The 23,051-nt window shown below is 41.5% G+C and overlaps 1 protein-coding gene across 1 annotated transcript in view; it reads right to left on the bottom strand.

Moving 5' to 3' along the window:
• The window catches only part of PLRG1 (pleiotropic regulator 1), a 43,724-nt gene extending 24,373 nt beyond the window's left edge, over positions 1 to 19,351 (bottom strand). Inside the window, exons 1-6 of the mRNA XM_063458539.1 lie at positions 19,244 to 19,351; positions 12,446 to 12,552; positions 7,420 to 7,550; positions 6,756 to 6,809; positions 1,801 to 1,894; positions 669 to 759 (exon numbers count right to left, since the gene is read on the bottom strand). Coding sequence (XP_063314609.1) covers positions 669 to 759; positions 1,801 to 1,894; positions 6,756 to 6,809; positions 7,420 to 7,550; positions 12,446 to 12,552; positions 19,244 to 19,273 — 507 coding nt within the window. The 5' untranslated portion in view covers positions 19,274 to 19,351. The remainder of the gene's footprint in view (positions 1 to 668; positions 760 to 1,800; positions 1,895 to 6,755; positions 6,810 to 7,419; positions 7,551 to 12,445; positions 12,553 to 19,243) is intronic.
• Between the last annotated feature and the right edge of the window lie 3,700 nt (positions 19,352 to 23,051).

Below are 23,051 nucleotides of genomic sequence, written 5' to 3' on the forward strand. Positions count from 1 at the left end.
CCAGCCTCAAAGTTAATAATTGTTGAATTAATCCTTCGCAAAATGACCCGGTTTGTCAACAAAATCCAAATGTTTCAACGGAGGTCAACTCTAATGTTAATATAAATGAGCATCATATAGTGTTACCATAATTAATTCCCTACTATTTCTGTCAACCAGTTTTCAATCCGTTTGGCAATACCCCAGCCTGAAGCTCAACCACAATTATGTATCATCAATCAAGGGAAATATAGCTTTGTTACTATTTTTAAAGGAGTAACAGAAAGCTTCATTACGTTTTCGGATGATTCCTGACTTTTTGACATGCTGCTGTATGAAATGAGAAAATAAATATCAATGAGAACCCACACTGAACCATAATGCAAATTGGATAAAATAGGAAATTAAGTTTAATACCAATGACATACAATTCGTTTTGAACACATTGTATTTTGGCCACACAAAAAAAAAACGCAATGAAGAAAACCAGGTGATCTTGACAGAAAGGGTAAATGTTATATTGCTATTGGGATCTTGTGCACCACATTTTTTCTGTAGAAGAAAAAAAAAAGCAACAGAGGCTTATTTAAATATGCCAGGTCTTTAAATGCAATTTGATAAATTAATAAAAAAATTATATAGAGACCAATTTCTTTCACAATATCTTCAACATGGAAGAGCGAATTTACCAGAGAAAGTCCAGGGGGTTGCGAGCGTTCAGGTATGCCAGCATGCCTGTAAATATCCCCAATACTGGCAGCAGTGCGGTGAGCATCTAATCTGCTTAGAGAAGAAAGATTATTATGGAGATTGCGATATATAGAAATGCACCAGTATTTATATATTGCCCTGGGATGCAGAGCATTCTTTATTACCACCAAGGTATATTCCACTGCCCAAATACAAAAATAAAATGTACAACACTAATACATTTACAACAATGAAAACATGCATACATTTATTAATTTCTACACTGTACAAAAAAGTGACCACAGTGAAGCAATACACTTTCCTGGAGTTCACCCTGAAGCTTTTGTCCAATGTTTTATTTTGCCAGCCCCCTAATCTTCATATTAATCTGAAGAAGTCTCTGTGGAACACACTTTCTGGAATCCCCCCATAGCCCACAGAAAGTCACCTCAGAAAAATTGTAGAGTCCGCTACAAAAGAGTTGGAGGGACTCCTAACATATTATTGCCCATCTCTACTTGGCCTAAGCACATCTGAATGCTTCAAAGTGTACCATACAGAGTTAAACTATTAATTCAGAACACTCTGTATGTGACTCTTTATGTTATTCTGTACTTGTACACTTGCCTCCGTCCTTAGGGGGTTAATGTAGCACTGTATTAGACTTCTATACAAATTCCATTCAGCTATGCTGAACTAGTCAAATGCTTGGTAATCGCTGGATGAAAAAACTGATTTGGAAAATCATGAACAAATCAATCCAATTGTCTAGTGATTAACAGTCAATTGATTTCTACAGCACAGCTAAAAGTGATTTGTGCACAAGTCTAGTTTTTATACCCTATTGTGTCAAGTTTCATTACCACATATATAGTGGATACATGAAATAATTCACAAGAGCAGCACATGCACCAACATGGAAATGAGCATTGAGAGTAACCTGATTTTATTTCTAAAGCCGTAAATACTCCCCATCTTCAAGGTTCTAGATGGACATTGGAGAAATGTTCAAAAACATTCCCCACAAGGGTAAGCAATCACTCTAAATTAGATAGGTCTGCATTGTTACCAAATCACAATTCAATTTTAAATCACAAAATCAGCTAAATGCAATGGGAAAAACAAATGTACCTGGATTGTGATGGTGGAAGTGCCAGTGCCAAAGACTGAGCCGCTGACTCACTTGGCATCCTTTGGATTTGAGTATCAGCTGTCAATGCCACACCTAAAAAAAATGCAAGAAAAAAAAAAAATGATTATATACTATTGATCATATAATGCAAAAATAAAATTAAGTGTAAGGCTGAGAGAGAGGTCAGCAACTTATTAACAATACGGTATGGTCATTACCTTGTGTGACAAAAGGAAATCCTGTACTCAATATCTACCCAAGAAAATGTCTTGCATAGCAGGAACATAGAAACCATTCTTGTAAAAAGGGCAAAAAACTCCAAAAAGATGTGAATGTTTTTATTCACTGAATCTTAAGGATTATGGGCAAGAAGGTAACAGGATTTCCATTTGCAGATAGTGAGCGACCTTTAAAGGAACTGCCACTTTAAGGCTGTTTTCATATTTTGCAAATAGGCTACCCAAAAGTGACAAGCCAGAGGTAGAAGCAACTAGGGGATATATCCATCCATCTTAAGTCCTCACTCATAAGAGCCTCTATTTTTTTTAAGGGGAACATTCTCTGTTCTTGACACTTTTTAAACCAGGAGTGTACTCTGCAAGACTATGGGATCCTCTACACAAGTAATCTCACAATGCATGTCCCCACAGCTGTCACCAGTGACTTCTGCTGGAATTGACAAGTTGACAGTGGGAGCTCTACCTTTTCTCAACATCAGTTCGCCCATAAGCCAAAATACTAGATTAACTGCGTTGGAATTTCATTGAAATGTTAACAGTCAATATCAGTATTTTATCTTTATGAAATACTCAGAAGTGACAGTTTCCATAAATACATTGCTTTTATGTACTTCACTAAGCATCATAACCGATACAGTGTAGTGTAACTGTTACAGTATAAAGAGCACCATCTTCCTATTCAGTAGCAAACCATTTGAGCTCTTTGACACAAACCAATGATCCTGTGGCCCTATGGCAAACCAGACTGCTAACGCATAACATACACTATATTGGCAAAAGTTTTAGGACTCCACACAGCAGTGTTAATTTTGGCGGCAAATCTCCTGTAATCTATAGCAAGCTTAAAGTGTGATATTCAGGCTCTTCAAAATATATAAATATTTGGGGGGCGGAGCTAAGCGCCATGCTGAACGGTCGCACTGGAGAAACGCTCCTAAGTAGCCAAAAACGGGAGAAAAGGCTTGCCGAATCGACGGGGGGGGGCAACCCGAAGAAGGGTGACCCTACACTTAAGAGCCAAGAGCTAAGCATTCCGACCGATATCGGAGGCTCCTACTCGGGGATAGACCTGAGGCCTACTAGAGGCCTACCCGGACAAAATAAGAGACCGCAGCAACTCACCTGGAGGTCTCCCCGGCATACTTCCTCTCCCCCCCCCCCCCCCCCCTGCCGGAGAGGGTTATCCCGGCACCTGAAGCCTGACGAAGCGAAGACTAAAACATAGAGGTGACTGTCCCACTGAGCCAGCACAGCACCAGCACTACCCAGGCCCCTGGGAGGTAGCTAAGATGGCCGCCCAGCGAAAGCCCCAACAGCGACGCACGCAAGTCCAAACTACCAGGAATCCCTTGGGGGACTTCGACCGACTCTGTGCGAACTTCTGGTCAATGCTGAGCGACCGTGGTATGGCTCGCCACCTGGCAGTGAAACTAGTGGCCACCTGGATCCGACCGGCAACCAGGAGGCGCCATTACCAGCATCCAATACAAGCACCCAGAGAGACAACTAGACCCCGCAAACGCCGTCGAACCCAAGGGCGGGAAGCGGCGCCATACTGCATGAGAGAGCATAATGGCCCCCACACTCGAGAGAACAAGATTGCCAAGCAGGCATCTCACACAAGCTACTCACCAGCTCCAGGAACTGACGTCCAGCGAGGTTCGCATCCATCCCCGCACAGCATGACTGCAAACCGGAGAGCTGACTCGCCGACCAACACACTCCTAAGAGACCCGACCGACGCAGGGGGCACACACTCAGCCCCAACACGGCATCGGCTGATCCAACAGAGACTTGGACTCAATAGCAGGCATAGTACTCGGTGTAAACCCAGCCTCATATGCCCCAATTGAACTACCACGACTCTCTGCCAACAACGTTATTTATGTGTTTCCACTACTGTTTCCTGTTAAAATATAACTCCAGTGGTATATCAAGTCATTTATGCTATCTAAGTTGTTGCCTAGCTAGTTACTTATATTATGAGCTTTAATTAAGCGTCCACTAATGAGGGCGGCAAAAAGAAGCGTCTGTACAAACTGCTTTAAAATTATTATATTTTTTTTTTGTTTATTTATAATCTTTTTTTTTTTATCTTTATATTTTTTTTTTTTTTTTTAAATGTGCAACCACACTGTTAGACAAACGTAGTACATTTATATAATGCAAGGCTAACCAGACTAACGATGTATGTATGTTTAATCTCCTGAAAAACACTGCCTAACAACCATAACTTTAAATATTACTTCTGCTGTTGTAGCCTTTTTGTATACACATGACCTTTGAAGCATCGATTGCTACACTAACGGTAACGAGCAATAGGGAGATGCATTTCATGTTACATGCCAGCTAGCTTATCCTCCCAAAATGTTGAAGCCTGTTATTCTTATTTTATTATAAAATTGTGCAGTCAATTCTATGCCACAATGATGTTTAATACAGTTTACTGTCTGGCTTGTCACAGCTGTCGTGGCTTTCACAAGCGTATTGTTATGCTATGCACAGAAAAAATAAAGAATTAAAAAATATATATATATATATATATAAATATTTAGCTGCTGTAAAAAAAACTCTAAAGGGCACTCCTATACCCCACAGATATTAGAATCAACAAACAAACAAAATTCAGTGTTTAGGTGATGTGGCCCTCCACCTAAACTTCCAAGAAAGAGTGCAGCGCTATATAGTAACAGCGTAAACATGGAAATAAAAAAACAAAAAGAACATACAAAGAGTAGTATTGTTATGTAAAGCATGCCACCACTAGACACTGGAAACATACTGTGGAGCGACAAATCACGCTTCTCTGTTTGGAAGTATGTTGAGTCTGGGTTTAGAAGATGCCAGGAGAATGTTACCTGCCTGACTGCATTGCCAACTGTAAAGTTTGGTGAAGGAGGGATAATGGTATGGGGCTTTTTTTCCAGGGTTAGGACCTTTCTTCCAGTGATGGAAAATCTTTATCATACCAAGACACTTGGAACAATGCTTTGCTTTTAACTTTGTGGATCAGTTTGGGGAAGGCAGAGCAAGGTCCATAAAGGCATGGTTGGATGAGTTTGGTGTGGAATAACTTGACTGGCCTTCACCCCATCAAACAACTTTGGGATGAATTGGAACAAAATTGCAAGCCAGACCTCACAAATACTCTACTGGATGAATGGGCCTCATACATTCTCACAAATACACTCCAAAATCTTGTGGAAAGCATTCCCAGAATAGTGGAAGCTGTTCTAGCTACAGGAGCAGGGAGGAGTGGCAACTACCAATTAAAATGTCTATGTATTTGAATTTCTCTATTATATTACAGTCTGTCCTCCCTTAACGACCGGGTTAGTTTCGGTATGCGCAAGAGAGCAAGTCTACCTTTGGGGGAATTTCCATGAACATAGACCAGTTTCTAGAGGGCCGGCTGGACAACTCGCCCGGTTGTCCTTGCTCAACCAAGGGAATCAGTTATGGTACAGAGAGACAGATTTCCCACCCAGTAATCGGACGACACGCAGTCCTGGGTGTACAAAAACAACTTTATTGGCCACACTCAGCTTTATACTCTCCCCATGCAAGGGGTGGATCACATATAACGACAATGTCCCCTCCCAGGCTCCTCCTGCTCCCAAGGGACTCCTGCCAAAAACAGAACTCCAGTCCCTTTGTCCCCTGTTCCCGCCACCCATCCTCAGGGCTTCCCCCCTTTCAGTGATCAGGGGGTTTTCATCCCATGAACTTATGTACCTGGGAGTCCCAGCACGGGAAAGCTTCCAGTCTGTGACTCCCAGTCACAGAAAGCCTGCTAAACCGCCATTGTCCCCCAAAAGAGTGTCCCCACCAATCTTAGGGACCCCCAAAACGGTAACTGCCTCTGCTCGTGGGGTCTCGTGGGTGAAAACAGGTGAGGGAAGTGCCTCCTTTCGGGACACGATTGCTCCCCCTGGCGGACGCTCGTCAATACGAACGGCGGCCACCCAGGGAAGCACTCATAAATTACTTCTCTTGTGGTTTCACACTAATGTTGCAAGTCGCCAACGTTCTAATTGATTGGTGTGAACACTCCAAGGGGCACTGGGGAGGTCCCCGTTCAGGAACCAATCCACGAATGCTCCCCCTAGACGGCGTTCGTCTAACGAACAGGCTGCCACCCAGGGTATGCACCAAGACTTCCCTTTTTGTTAAGAGGTGTGAACGTTCTATGACAACATTCTAAGTGAGGTTTCGTGGTGGTCCTCATTCAGGAGCCGAAAAGAACCAGTTCGTATTGAGCTCTCCCGAACGGAGAGCGGGTAAAACACATGAAAACAACACAATACAGGGGAAACACAGGGAATAACTCGTAGCAATTCACGGACAGGCAGCGGTCCCGCCACACAGTTCACTAGCACAGAGAATCCCAAATCTGTTAGGGGAAACTTCCCCGAACATAGATTAGCTAAAGAGCTGGTCGTAAGTGCGAGCCATCATAAAAACAGACAGTTCTTTAAGTGAGGACCATCTGTATACATTTTAAAAGTAGCCATTTTTCTTGTAATAACACTTCAAGTGCAAATTTTAGACAAGCTCTGCAAATTCATTCAATATGAAATTAACAAATGACTATAGATTAACCAAGGCTAAATTTAATGTAAACGTTCGTGTCAGATACTGAATGTGTCATCTGGGAACATGCATAATATAATTCAAAACCAAGTACAGTGTGTGAAAGGTTATCGAATATGTACCTGGGCCTGATGGGTATGGATTTGTTCCGGTTACCATGTATTCAGATTCAAGTCCTGCAAAGATTAAAAAAAATGTATATATTTTTTTTTTTTTTTTTTTTAAATCCTCTTAGCAAGTAAACATTAAATTTAAACACAATTTATTTTTTGTAAAGCAGGTCTGTCAAGTATGAGCAACTGTTTTTTTGTCTATTACGGTTATTATCTTCTACTTTTTCAGCAGTCTTTAAAGGCCGATAATGACTAGTTGGTACTGCCCTCTTCCCCACCTAATTTCTGATCTCGCACATCTGCGCTGACTATTATACTGGCATTCTCAAAGATCTTATGATATGATGAATGCGAAAGGGAGAATGAGTATTGTGGGAGAAAGAGACTAGACTAGAAAAAGCGAGATTTACTCCCCTCTCCTCCATTTGACAGCTGCTTCGTTAACATGAAGTGGGTGTTAAAAAGTAACGTTACTTCACTCCACTGCTATACAGTCTGGACAGCACTAGAATTCTTCCAATCTATACATTTGCAAGCAAAATAACTAGCAGAAGTTATAGATAACATTTTGTGAATGTGCTGAACCTCAATAATTGGGTGAGATTATGGAAACAAATCAGGAAATAACACCTGTAGTCTGGGCAGAATAGCTGGTAGTCAAACTGAAACAAACCTTGATGGGTAACATAATGTTCATATGAGTCACCCATATCGTGACCTTTTTCTCTGCTCTCCTTAATAGTAGGCATATGCAGGACAGATCCGTATTCTGTGCGTAACTTGACTGCCATCTTTATCTTGTGGCTGCAAAACAAACAAAAAAAACAAGTTAGCAATGAGCAGATTTTAAAAGCATTATCAATCCAGAGTACAAATTTTGTCAAGGAAATGCCAATACAAAGTCATAAAAGAGGTAAGCTTCAATATATGAACACAATAAGCATTGTCGGTCATGTTTTTAAAGCGGCACTGTCATGCCGAATCCTGTTTTTTTTTTTTTTTAACCCCCCTCCCGCCTCCACTACATCCAATTGACCCCCTAGTCACCCCCAAATGCCCCTTAAGCCCCCCACATTACCTATTTTTTATTCTTTATTTTCTGCCCCGATCTTTATTCAGGGCGCCGCCATCTTTGTGTGGGTAGGTGAAGTCCCTGTGGGACACGTCATCTGCCCACACTAGATAGCGCTGAGATTCCTGCACATGCCCAGTGAAACACCTGGACATGCGAACGGGAATTTCACCTATTCATTCATTCATCAGACAGATGAATGAATAGAAAGAAATCAAACGAACAAACAAACACCGAATATCAGTGTTCGTTTGCTCGTTCGGTTTATTACAAGGAGGGAGCTACCGGCGTGCAGCTCCCTCCTTGTAATATGTAAAGACAGAAGCGGCAGGGAGCAGTGCTCCCCACCACTTCATAAGCCCCCCAGGTCCCCCTCTCACTCTATGGGGGTCAATATGACCCCCATAATAGCATAAGGGAGAATAAAATCTCCCCAATGCCCCTACTCGCTATACCACGAGTAGGGGCATGTCCACTAAACAGTGAGCAGCCTGTGGCTGCTCACTGTAAAAAAAAAAATGGTAATAAAAAAAAAAAAATGGTAATAAGGGGGGGGGGGGGGGCAAACCAACCAATCAGAGTGTTCTAAGCCTAATTGCAGGGCGGGGCAAGGCTTTAAAAGCCTTGACCAGCCCTGCGGAGCTCAGTACGCGGCTTGCCCTCGAAGAGCGAACAAGGATTATTTTATTTTATTTTATTTTTTTTTAAAGTGCGACGGGTATGATGGATTTTTATTTGGCCTTTTTGGGGGCTGAAGAAAGAAAATTTTAGAAAAAAGAAGACGTCAAATGGTAAGTTTAATTTTTTTTATTTTACAGGTTAGTTATTTTATTCCCCCCTCACTATTTTTAGGGTGAGGGGGGTAGGTAGGGGACAGTTTGTTTTGGGTGGGGGGGGTGACTAGGGGCTTGGGACCCCTAGTCACCTTGATTGGGGGGGGGGGGGGGTGTTTCATTTAGGGCCCCCACCCACCGCTCAGGGGTGGGGGCCGGGGGGGGGGGAGGACAGTAGGTCCCCCTCCCCTTATTGTTTTATTAGGGCTCCCACCCACCGCGCAGGGTCCCCCCCCCTTATTGTTTTATTAGGACACCAGCTGCGCAGGGATGGGGGCCGGGGGGGGGGGGGAGTATAGCGAGTAGGGGCATATTATTTACTAATACTAAGTAATCTTTACTTAGTATTAGTAAATTTGGCTGAAAGACCAATTTAGGTCTTTCAGCCTTTTGGTAGATAGCTCCCCGATACCGTGGGAATTAGGGAGTTATCTACTAAGCGGCTGCAAGATGCAGCCGCGGCAATGAATAGGATCGGAGTTTCATTCATTAGAATGAAATTCCAATACGAACAAAGTACCGAATTGCATCCTAACACGAATGGAGAAACTCTTCTCATTCTGTTAGGATGCAATTTGGCAGTTTTGCCGGCGTTCTGTCTAAGTGACAGGAAGCATTGTGGGAACAGGGAGGAAAGCTAGGGATCATGGGAAAATTGCTCTGACCAGCGGAAATGAAGCACACTTTGCTCCTCCGCTGGTCTGAGCTGGTCAAGCGGAGGAATCCCCCATAAGGCAAAGAGTCCCTACTTTGTCTTATGATTTTAAAGAAAACTAAAGAAGACAGGAAGAAAAGAATAACAGATCCTGAGAGAGGGGGAGAAGAGGAAGAGATTGGGGAACGGTAAGTTAGGCATGACAGTGCCGCTTTAATATTAATTCAGTCTTCTTATATTTAAAGCAAAACCATGCATTTAACTTAACTGGAATAAAAATAAATATTGTCTATGAGAACATAAGTTTAGAAAGAGTCAGTTTGGATGGTATATCCCAAGGCTTAGCCGTTTAATTTATAAGATGATGTGAGGAAAGTTCATGCACACTTTATTATGCAACCATTTTTATTTTAAATGATTTTTCTGCACTGTGTCAACGGTAGCCAGCAAAAAGGAAAATAAAATACAAAAACAATGTAAAAAAAAAAAAAAAAAAAAAACCCTAAAGTAAGTATCTAAGAAAAGAATACCAAAACTAAAGAGGGAGTTGATGGGGGAAATACCGTATATACTCGAGTATAAGCCGACCCGAATATAAGCCGAGGCCCCTAATTTTACCCCAAAAAACTGGGAAAACTTATTGACTCGAGTATAAGACTAGGGTGGGAAATGCAGCAGCTACTGGTCAATTTCTAAATAAAATTAGATCCTAAAAAAATTATATTAATTGAATATTTATTTACAGTGTGTGTATATAATGAATGCAGTGTGTGTATGAATGCAGCGTGTGTGTATGAGTGCAGCGTGTGTGTATGAGTGCAGCGTGTGTGTATGAGTGCAGCATGTGTGTATGAATGCAGCGTGAGTATATGAGTGCAGTGTGTATGAATGCAGTGTGTGTGTGCAGTGTGTGTATGAGTGCAGTGTGTGTATGAATGCAGTGTGTGTTTGAGTGCAGTGTGTGTGTATGTGTGCAGTGTGTGTGCAGTGTGTGTGATCAGTGTGTGTGTATGTGTGCAGTGTATGTGTGCAGTGTATGTGTGCAGTGTATGTGTGCAGTGTGTGTGTGCAGTGTGTGTATGAGTATGTGTGCAGTGTGTGCAGTGTGTGTATGAGTATGTGTGTGTGTGTGTTGCAGAGCCTTGGTGGGGGGTGGGCAATTTTATTATTCATTTTTTTAATTATTTTAATATTTTATTTTATTATTTTTTATTATTTTATTTTATTTAATTATTATTATTTTTAATTATTTTTATATTTTGTATTGTTATTTTTTATTATTTTATTTATTTGTAATATTATTATTTTACTTATTAATATTTTATTATTTAGATTTTTTTTTCCGTCCCCCCTCCCTGCTTGATACATGGCAGGGAGGGGGGCTCTCCTTCCCTGGTGGTCCAGTGGCATTGGTAGTTCAGTGGGGGGGCTGTGGGGGCTGTGAGAGAGCGTTACTTACCTCTCCTGCAGCTCCTGTCAGCTCTCTCCTCCTCCGCGCCGTCCGTTCAGCACCTCGGTCAGCTCCCAGTGTAAGTCTCGCGAGAGTCGCGGCTCTCGCGAGACTTACAGTGGGAGCTGACAGAAGAGCTGAATGGACGGCGCGGAGGAGGAGAGAGCTGACAGGAGCTGCAGGAGAGGTAAGTAACGCTCTCTCACAGCCCCCACAGCCCCAGTCTGTATTATGGCAATGCAAATTGCCATAATACAGACTATTGACTCGAGTATAAGCCGAGTTGGGTTTTTTCAGCACAAAAAATGTGCTGAAAAACTCGGCTTATACTCGAGTATATACGGTACAATTGAAAAAAAAATAAAAAATTCAAAAGTCTAAACAAATAACCTTGCATAACTTTAAAGGACCACTATAGTGCCAGGAAAACATACTTGTTTTCCTGGCACTGTAGGGTCTTCTCTAGGTCCCCCCCCCCCCCTACCCTTAGAGACCCCCTCCCGCCGGGCTTTAGGGTAAGTGGGGGTTAAACACTTACCTTTTCTCCACCGCCAGGCTCACTCGACGGTGGGGGCTCTTCACCTCCTTTCCCTGTCATCGGCTGAATGTGGCGCACATTCAGACAGTCCATAGAAAAGCATTCTCAAAGCTTTCCTATGGACGCTGGCGTCTTCTCACTGTGAAGATCACAGTGAGAAGCGCGGAAGCGCCTGTCAATGAGACAGCCACTAGAGGCTGGATTAACCCATAGCAGTTTCAGAGAAATGTTTACAGCAGAAAGGGTTAATCCTAGATAGACCTGGCACCCAGACCACTTCATTGAGCAGAAGTGGTCTGGGTTCCTATAGTAGTCCTTTAATGGGGGGAGTTTTTATTTCTGTTGGATATAACTGCAAAGTTAAAAATAAATACAGCAAAATGTACTTGTAGTCAAGCCTGAAGCTGTAGCTCTGCATGCTGTTTGCCTCAGAAAAACAAGCTGTCTGTTGACATCATCAGAAGTACTGGCCTGATCCAATCACAGTGCTTCTCCATAGGATTGCCTGAGACTGACAAGGAGGCAGATCATGGGCAGAGCCAGCACAATTCAAACACAGCCCTGGTCAATCAGCATCTCCTCATAGAGATGAATTGAATCAATGAATCTCTGTGAGGAATGTTCAGTGTCTGCATGCAGAGGGAGGAGACACTGAATGTTTGGATGCATTTTAGGAAGCCATGACCCAGGAAGGATCTCTAACAGCCATCTGAGGAGTGGCTAGTGAAGTTATCACTAGGCTGTAATGTAAACACTGCATTTCTCTGAAAAGACAGTGTTTACAGCAAAGAGCCAGAAGGTAATGATTCTACTCACCAGAACAAATTTAATAAGCTGTAGTTGTTTTGGTGACTATAATGCCCCTTTAATTGGATTCACCACATAACATTTGATAACGTCTTCAAATTCAATTAGGTCCGCATTCATTTTTACCCAAGTCAGGAGTTCTCTGTAGACAGCACTCAAAGTTGTCTACTGGTTAGCTGCCTAAAATTTTAAATTCACACCATACTAAAAAGCCGTGTGGCAGGTTCAAGCTGGCCAGGAAATCAGTGAATTCTCATTACAAATTAATTGTTTTGAGGAATCAACAAGTTAACCAAGAAATTGTGACTTTAGAGATATGCAAACATGTTGGGATGAATTTTTACCTTTCTTCATCAATAGAGACTGGCTTAGCATTGTCAGCAACAAACATGTCATGTGTCCTTTTCAAAGACCTGAAGACCAGCGTGTGGACAGAGTGCTTCTGCACATCCTGCATGGGGCAAAAAAAGGAAAACTAAACTTATGACAAATTAAATATTCCAGCATAAACTATTCTGTGCCAAAAGAGGCATACAATTGATTGGTTCTTGTATCTGAACACTTTCCAGATTTTAATTCCCTAAAGCAATAAGAACCAAATTAAAAGGACACCACCAATAAGCGTGTATCAACAGTTGCAGAACATAAGGAGAATGTGTACCCAAATCAACATGCATATTTGTAAACAGGAATGCATAATATCTCATATTGTAAAGAGGCCATGTGAACAAGGAAATGGCCCAAGTGTCATGCCTGCACCAAACCCCCTACAGTGGCCAGTAGTGGTTATGGTGCTTGACCTGATACTTAAAAGGATAGTCACCTTCTGTGGTGACATTGCCGCTTGTTCGGCAGCTATAGCTGTACTTACAGGATGCGGTCTCCCAACTTCATTCTTCCTGCACTTTGACTGCCAGGACCCTGCATCAGTGCTATATTCTCATGCATGTGCGAGAGTACATCAATAATGTTTACAGGGCAACCTGCGGGAGTCTCCATAGATAATATCTTATGACGAGCGACAAAATTCCTTATTTCCACAGTCATCGCTAGCGACAAATGAAGGAAGTGACAAAAGTTGACAGCAGTAGCACCACTTTTTGAAAAACAGCTAAGTCTACTTTGGAATATCTTTTCTATTTTTATGGTTTCAAATATCTTTGCATATATTTTTTTTTTTTTAATGTAAAAATAGTTTGGGGCATGTCTGTCTTTTTAACATGAACGACAAACATAGAAACAGACAGATCAAATTCATCCTACTAAAATATGTTTCCACAGTTATCATGGCCCAATGTCTAGTTTTACTGTTCAGTCAATAAATTTCTTTGTAAAGTTTACTACACCCAACATACCAATATATTAACAAATCATAACAGAATACCAATAAAACAATATATATATCTATATATATCTTGTGTGACTGACACCAAGTGGTAGCATGAGAAAAATAAATAATGTGAGTGGAATTGTGAAAAGGGCCTGTGAACTATTCAAGCATGTTGTAAATCTAAGACTTAATAATTAAAGAGGATGACGATTAATCTGTTATGCAACGTACATAATCTGTGATTACACATTATCTTTAAATATGAACAGGCCATGTGATAAATAATCATCTTATAAACAATCTTGCAACCTAGTCAAATTATATTTTCCCACAGATGGGACATTTAAAGGGAAAGGCCACAGCACTAGCATAGAGACAGCAGCGATTGGGTTTATCTACCCAACTAGGAAATGTAAACATTTGTCAAACAAATCTCAAAGTTGTTGCCAAATGAATAAATAAATCTGCAACAGACATCTCTTGTTAATTCCACACAAGACCCGCTTTCATACAGACTTAAGTTATTTTTTGCTAGGCATAAGATGCACACTTCAAATAAATTGAACGTTTAACAGAGCTTTTATGAGGTAAAGGCGACTGTTTAAAATAAAAAATAAAAGTTATTAGGAAGATAGACAAGCAATGAATGTTAAAGGACCACTATAGGAACCCAGACCACTTCAGCTCAATGAAGTGGTCTGGGTGCCAGGTCCAGCTAGGTTTAACCCCTTTTGCTGTAAACATAGCAGTTTCAGAGAAACTGCTATGTTTACCTATGGGTTAAACCAGCCTCTAGTGGCTGTCTCATTGACAGCCACTAGAGGCGCTTCCGTGCTTCTCAGTGAGAAGACGCCAGCGTCCATAGGAAAGCATTGAGAATGCTTTCCTATGGACTGGCTGAAGGCGCGCGTGGCACTTGCAGCGCATGCTCATTCAGCCAGGGACGTCAGAAGAGGGAGGGAGCCCGGCGCTGGAAAAAAGGTAAGGTATTAACCCCTTCCTCCCCCTTCAGCGCCACGGGAGTGGGACCCTGGGGGTGGAGGCACCCTCAGGGCACTATAGTGCCAGGAAAACGAGTTTGTTTTCCTGGCACTATAGTGGTCCTTTAAAGGAACAATCCAAGCACTTTACCCACTAAAACCAGTTGTAGTGACTATGGTGGCAGATATGCCCTGCCACCCTTTAATACCTAGAATGGAAAAGGTTTAAGAACAATTTACATGGGGTTCACCGCACACCCACTGCCTCTTCTTTAGAAGGAAGCTCCTGCAAGAAACTTCAATTAGTTCCCCTTAAAGGGACACTAGTCACCTGAACAACTTTAGCTTATTGAAGCAGTTTTGGTGTATAGAACATGCCCCTGCAGCCTCACTGCTCAATCCTCTGCCATTTAGGAGTTAAATCCCTTTGTTGAACCCTAGTCACACCTCCCTGCATGTGACTTGCACAGCCTTCCATAAACACTTCCTTTAATGGAATACTTCCTTTATTGCAAGTTCTGTTTAATTAAGATTTTCTTATCCCCTGCTATGTTAATAGCTTGCTAGACCCTGCAAGAGTCCCCTGTATGTGATTAAAGTTAAATTTAGAGATTAAGATACAATTATTTAAGGTAAATTACATCTGTTTGAAAGTGAAACCAGCTTTTCATGCAGGCTCTGTCAATCATAGCCAGGGGAGGTGTGGCTAGGGCTGCATAAACAGAAACAAAGTGATTTAACTCCTAAATGACAGTGAATTGAGCAGTGAAATTGCAGGGGAATGATCTATACACTAAAACTGCTTTATTTAGCTAAAGTAATTTAGGTGACTATAGTGTTCCTTTAGCTAAGCCCTGCCATACGTTACCGTAATTCACCTCTTTCATATTAAGTGCACCCACACATATTATATATCATTTTGTTCAGGGGAAACCAGGCTTTCATTTCACATCAAATATTGAGATATGAAACAATTTAAAGGGACACTATAGTCACCTGAACAACTTCAGCTTAATAACTTCAGGTGAGAACTATAGCTCCTTGCAGCCTCTCTCATGTAAAGACTGTATTTTCTGAGAAAATACAATGTTTACATTGAAAGCTAGGAACACCTCCAGTTGCAGTCACTCAGAGCGAACCAGAGGGACTTCGGAGTTGATGGTATGCCTCCATCCACTCAGATCTGCTGTCAGCAGAGCACAGGGCAGCACTGTGCACAGCATCCTGTGATTCAGTATCTCCTCCCTCTGCATGCAGACACTGAACTTTCCTCATAGAGATTCATTGATTCAATTCATCTCTATGAGGAGATGCTGATTGGCCAGGGCTGTGTTTGAATTGTGCTGGCTCTGCCCCTGATCTGCCTCTTTGTCAGTCTCAGCCAATCCTATTGGGAAGCACTGTGATTGGATCAGGCTACCACATGTTAGCAGACTGCTTGTTTTTCTGAGTCTAACAGCATGCAGATTTACAGCTTCTGGCTTGAGTACAGTAAGATTTTTACTATATTTATCGAGGCATGAGGGGCACAGGGGGGCTAGATGGTGGTGTTAATACTATAGGATCAGGAATACATGTTTGTGTTCCTGACCCTATAGTGATGCTTTAATATGAATAAAATGTGTGTGAAAAATGCAGACTAATTTGAATGCTAATTATTGCCAGTGTTTTTGACCAAGTGGCTACTAAAAAAAGAGTGGACACAACCCATTTGTAATACCTTGGGGTTGTCTACTTTTGCAAACGATATGCCTGAACTACTATACGGTTTCAAAGGTAACATAACCAATCTGGCAAATTTAAATGTGAAAAAAACTGAAATGCAAGCCTTAAATTTGACTAACGTTTGAAAACACCATACAACCTGTACATGGGAGATTTTGTTATATCGCGGTAGGTTTCTTTGAACACAAATATTAGTGTCAGTCAAAGTGTCGTTTGTGTGTTAACAATGCAAAAATGTGTTTTACTGTTTTTAAGCCCTAATATTTGTGTTCAGTTAAGTCTTCCGGGAATAACAGTATCCCCCATGTACAGGTTTTATGCTGTCTTGAAAAGTTAAAGGGTCACTATAGGGTCAGGAACACAAAACATGTATTCCTGACCCTATAATGCTAAACTCCGCACCCCCCAATAAAAGTATAAAACTCACCTTATTTCCAGCACCGCGCGGGTCTGCCGGCGCTGGCTCCACCCCCTTTGTGACATCATAGAAATGGGCGATTTTGTTGCCAATCCAATGCTTTCCCTATCGACACGGGGACGGGGACAAATATAATTTTGCCCAATCAGGACCTCCTCCCCAGGATCACGATCGCCGGATCAGCAGGGACCCAGCAAGTACAAAGGACGGCGGGGATGTTCTATGCTGACCTGCGGTGTTATGGTCTGCCCCCGCCAGGTTGGCATAGTAAGCCTGCCGTACTTAAGGGGTTAAAGTAATATCCAGACTTACTTTTTCAAGGATAAATTCATATTACAGACTCCCAGCAATAGGCAACCTTCTGCATTCCATATGTTGTGAACTACATCTCCCCTGATGCTTTGCCAGCATTATGGCTGTAAGAGCAATTTGGGAGATGTAGTCCACATCTGGAGTGCAGAAGGTTGACTACCTGTTATAGACAATTATTTCAGACGTCACCGTTCATCAATCTGCTCATATTCAAGCTTAAAAGAAAAGGTGTCAAATATAACCTCTAAAATGACTGCTCTGCACTACCCAAGTTTGTAGTTTATACCACACACTGAATGATACTATAAGCAATAAACACGGATCAGCCACAACATGAAAACCATCTGTCTTATATTATGCAGGTCCCCTTCCTGCTGCCAAAACATCTGATGTGTAGAGGCGTGGACTACACAAAACCTCTGAACTTGTCCAGCAGTATCAGGCACCAAAACATTAGCAGCAGATACTTTTAAGTCCTGCAAGTTATGAAGTGGAGCCTCCATTTGTTGTTCCAGCACATCCCACTAATGCTTAATAAGATGTGGAGGCTAGGCAACACCTTGAACTCTTTGTCATGTTCCTCAAACCATTCCTGAACAAAGTTTCAATGTGTTTTATCCTACTAAAAGAGGCCACTGCCATATGAACGGATGTACAACAATCTCAAGGTAGGTGGGACATATTAACCCCTTAAGGACCAAACTTCTGGAATAAAAGGGAATCATGACATGTCACACATGTCATGTGTCCTTAAGGGGTTAAAGAAACATCCACATGAATGCCAGGACCCAAGGTTTCCCAGGCCCATGTTCTCCCCTGTGGCAAGGCGGAGTGATGTCAATTAAGGAAGAACTTGGTCTCAGGGGTTTAGGGTGGAGGCTAGGTTTTTGGTTTGAATAGCCCTTTGAAGAGAAACTCTAAGCACCAAAAAAGCTTTAGCTTAGTAACACCATGTTGCTGTACAGATCATGTCCATGCAGTATTACTGCTTAATTCTTTGCCATTTAGGCGTTAAAAGAATACTATAGTCATCCAAACCACTTCATCTGACAGAAGATGCCAAAAATTTATAGGCCCACAGGCTCACATCTGGTGGGACTGTGTCACGGTTCTCTGCTCTTCTGTCACTGTGGCTGCACATAAACTAGACAGCCACGCCAACAAAAAGGTTTCAAACTTACCTTGGTCGCGGCAGGCAGCTGCTTGGTCTCCCTCTGTTCTGTTCCCAGCGGGTGCAGCGCTCTTAGGAACGCCGGCCGCTGGGGTTCAGGATATTATAATAAATTTACCTTCGCCCACATTAAAGATGGTGCCAATGTGCGTGCGACGTTATGTCAGACATGCACACGTATTTTGGGGTCAGAGACAGCCAAAATTGCCTTTTTGCCAGTGCCCTGTCGTGGTTTCCACTAGCTGGTTATCCAAGTGTCGTGTCTCATTCTGTCATTCTATCCCTGAACTCCGCAAGTATTTAGACAATTGTCTGGTATGTGGTAATGAGCTTAAGTGATCCGGGAGCCTACAGTGTCCTTTGAAGTTCCACATGTGTAAAGTACTTCAAGCTGTTAGTTTAGGTAGCCAGCTCTTTGCAGTCATGCTTTTCACCTTTTATTACAGTGCCTTTTCACAGATTAAAGGTGATCAAATTATATTCTGAACTTTCTGATCAAAAATTCTCAGCCATGGAGGCAGAGCCAAGCAGGGACAGCCGCGGCATGGGAGAAAAGGTAAGACAAAATGACCTGTTCAGTGTGATCAGGGCAGGGACGGTTACCTAAACAGCCACACTAGCACTATATACTAGTGTCAGGAATACATGTTTGTATCCTGTGTAACTCTCCTGAATGTTCCAGATTTGGGAATTCTTCCCTGTACTGTACTTTGTGAATACTGCCCATTATACATGGGAGACTGGAGGGGGATCGTGTATTCAATAGAGTGATTGCCACTGTGCAATGAATGGTCTATGGGGGAAGTAGTCAAAAACAGAGCTGGGACAAAGGAGAATGAAACGAAGACATAAAGTGGGGAAATAACGTTTAGCATTCTAGTTTTATTAAATGGGGTTTATTATTTTACAGTAGCAATGTTTGCTGTGAGTAGTATGAATAATGTTTCATTCACCCGGTCACCATATAACACACAATGGGTCCTAATAGCTGAATTATATAATTAGTGATGTCTAATGGGGAGGAAGACATTGCTCAGCGTGGGTTTAACGCTGGTCCCACGATCACATAACATGCAGCACCCCCCCACATAACATACAGCAAAACCAGAACCCCCACACTGCACTCGTGGTAATTACGGCGAGTGTTAAAGCAGGCAGCAGCACGGACAGCATGCACAGTGCCCCCGCTTCCCATCGCTCCCTTACCTCCACGACACCCCACTCCCGCTGAGACATTCTGCGCCGCTATCACCCCAGCACCACCGGTGTTAGCAAACCGAAAGTGAACCGGAAACTACGTCAACATCCGGCAGGTAAAGCAGTGCGAGAAAAGCCTCTTCAGTTGTGTGTGTGATTTGTGACTGCTCCCCCTGGAGGTCGGAGGACGAATGTTCCGTTTAATGGTTTACTTCAGCATGCTATTGCAATTCTCACCTAAAGGGTTAATTCATTTAAACCCTTGAAGCAGCGCTGTCATCCCTTCACCCCTTGCCTATACACCTAGATATATATATAGAGAACCTTGTTGAAGTGCACTCGCAGGACTCAGAAGTATTTCTAATCGTGCTTTTTTTTTTGAAGCATCAAATATTACAAAAAAATGTCGACGTTTCAGTCCTATCTGGACTTTTTTCAAGACCTTGAAAGATCTTGAAAAAAGTCCAGATAGGACTGAAACGTCAATTTTTTATTTTTTTTATATATTTGATGCTTCAATAAATATGCACGATTAGAAATACTACTGAGTACTGCGAGTGCACTTCAACAAGGTTCTATTCTATATATTCTGAAGGTCGGAGTTTGCACCCAGGCGTTTACAAGATCGGGAGCAGTGAGTGCAGGACACGTGGAAAATTATATATATATATATTCATTTCATTCTTAGTTTATTTTGATATTAATTTTAAATATACATATATATATAAAATAAAATGTAATGGGTTTTATATATATATATATCAAAATAAACTAAGAATGAATATATATGAATATTATATTAGATATTATATAAATATATGTATATATTTTAACGGCGTCAATGCCCTGTTCCTGAAAGGCGACGTAGCACGTCCTATCAGCGTTAACCAGTTAAGGCTGGTATATAAACAGAATGCCAGGAGTTGGATATTTTGCATCTGAGGAAGACCAGGGATTCGACAAAATGCTTTATGCTCTATTCAATATTTTATCTCGTGTGCTTTTATTTAATAAAATTATACTTCGTTTTATTTTGGTTACTGGCTATTTCTTTCCAAGACTGAGAATCCCGCATGTTCCAGTGGACCTCCAGCCCCCTCATACATAGCTGAAATAATGGTTATTTGGTGTCTGCATTGTTCAGAGCCAATTTATAACTGGCTCTTAACATGTATTCCTATTGGAAGCTATATCCTAATCTCAGCGTTTGATATACTAAACTATGATGAGTTTAATTTTTTTATGTTTATGTTGTAGAAGTTGTGTTGAGTACAAAATATTCCTTTTTTAGAATTATAACCACTGTGTGCGCTGTCACCTTTTTTGATTGGTTTGTTCCATTTCACTTTTTAATGTTTGCTGCAATGTGGAATAGTAAAGAAAGATTTAGCATAATATGAGCCTCCTGTCTTCAATAATCAGGGCCATGTTAGCTTTCATGTTGACTTTAGTGATCTGATTTCATCAAAAGGTGGCAGTCGTCACTTACAAGAGAGAGTGGTGTTACAGACTATGTTGAGGAATATGCACATATTTAAAGGTACAATCCTAGCGTTAAGTCTCATATTTTTAATATATTATATAGACCTGTGTTCCTTAATGTTTTTTTCTAAAGGACATTTAACCATAAAATCCCTGTGGCCTTCTAGTTTAGCAAATTTCTTCCTACAGAAAGCATACGATTTAAATATATTGAAAAGTTGAGAGAGAAGAGAAATAACACCTCAGATTAAAGATTTTCCAATATCCCCAATCTACTCATTATCTCTATGGTAGAATCCCAGTATTGTAAAATTTTCAAACTCCATTAATTAAGCTGGAAAATTGATATAACCAGTAGATAGGGTGTTAATGGAAAATTTGTCATTTCATTTGTGTATGTTAATTAACTAACCTGCTATCAGACAACCATTAAACTGTGAAACCAAAATATGGGTCAATCCAACTATAGGGAAATAAAAAATAACATAGTGCAACTCTGTTTGGAATATGTAATAGTGTTATGTGCCAAATGGATAACTCACACTTTGACTGTTAAAACAGGGCGTATCAATATTCCTTGTGGCTCTCTGGTGTTTCTTTGGTTCCCAATTTATTCAATCTCATATGTATAGAGAGAGAAAAACAGAAGCATCCAAAAATGAAAATTAGAAAGGCTTGTGCAAAGTAAAAAAACATTTATTACTTACACATAGGTAAGGATCAGTCAGCATAAAATCAAGTAAAAACTGCCCCCAGTGTGTCCAACGCGTTTCTTCCCACTTCAGGGACTTCCTCAGGGACCTTGTAGCAGTGTTGCAGATAAATCATGCATAAAAAACATTCCCTCTCCCTCCCTCTTATATACACCCCACAATCAGTCATTCTTGATTCCACCGGTGAAGTTCAGCTGATCGCGATCAAAACGCGATCACTTCCTGGTTCCGGGTGGGTGACGTCCATTAAACTGTGTATCTACTGCCAGACTGTGCCAACAGGGAATCACTAGGTTCAAAGGGAGGTATTCAGAACCAGCTTCATCACCAAAGTACTGGCAAGCAACTGCACTATGCCAGATGTTTGGTGAAGGCAAGACTGACTAGACCACATTGTGTAGGGACACCAATGCTCCCTCCAGCAAGTCTTACAGTCTCCCACCAAATACTGTAGCAGTTTAGGTTGGTACAGGACTTGCCTAGCATTTCCCCTGTCGCACCTATCAATCCCACGCCCTGCTGAAATTGCATTTTCAGGGAGTCATGTCTCTAAAAGCAGAAAACCCAGTTATTTGGGACACTGCATTCGTTTTCAGTAAAAGCTGCCAAGGATTAACCCTGATGAACACAATGCATTAAAAAACAATATGCAATATTTTCATTTAAAAAAAAAAATACAAACCTGTGCTGCCTATGTATAGCTAAGTAGCAGCAGCATTAAGCACTACTAAGACAGGGAAGTTGTCCCACCAATCAGGAGTTTTTTATTCTTTCCTAACCCATAATCCAGCAGCTGTGCAACCATGGCTCAGACAGTTACTCGACGCTGCAGAGGAGCAATGAAGACTTAAATGGCATGTGCACATTGCACAAATATTTTGTATTGTACCTTCAGGAACAAAGGAGATTCACAAAAACAAGCAACAGTGTTCAAATAAACACTATAATAAATAAATAATGACAATACAGGTGATACTCGAAAAATTAGAATATCATGCAAAAGTTAATTTATTTCAGTAATGCAACGTAAAAGGGGAAACTAATATATGAGATAGACGCATTACATGCAAATCAAGATAGTTCAAGCCGGGATTTGTCATAAGTGCAATGATTTATGGCTTACAGCTCATGAAAACCCCAAATCCATAATCTCAGTAAATTAGAATATTACATGCAATCAATAAAACAAGGAATGCACATAGAACAATATCAGACCTCTGAAAAGTATAACCATACATATATGGACTCCGTACTTGGTTTGGGCCCCTTTTGCAGCAATTACTGCCTCAATGCGGCATGGCATGGAAGCTATCAGCCTGTGGCACTGCTGACCAGGATGCTTCAATAGCGGCCTTCAGCTCTTCTGCATTGATCGGTCTCATGTCTCTAATCTTTCTCTTGGCAATGCCCCAAAGATTCTCTATGGGGTTCAGGTCAGCGAGTTTGCTGGCCAATCAAGCACAGTAATTCCACGGTCATTGAACCAGGCTTTGGTGCTTTTGGCAGTGTGGTCAGGTGCCAAGTCCTGCTGGAAAATGAAGTTGGCATCCCCATAAAGCTTGTCTGCGGAAAGAAGTATGAAGTGCTCCAAAATCTCCTGGTAGACGGCTGCGTTGACCCTG

This window comes from Pelobates fuscus, chromosome 6 (genome assembly GCF_036172605.1).
Source record: "Pelobates fuscus isolate aPelFus1 chromosome 6, aPelFus1.pri, whole genome shotgun sequence".
In the NCBI taxonomy this organism is placed as follows: Eukaryota; Metazoa; Chordata; class Amphibia; order Anura; family Pelobatidae; genus Pelobates; species Pelobates fuscus.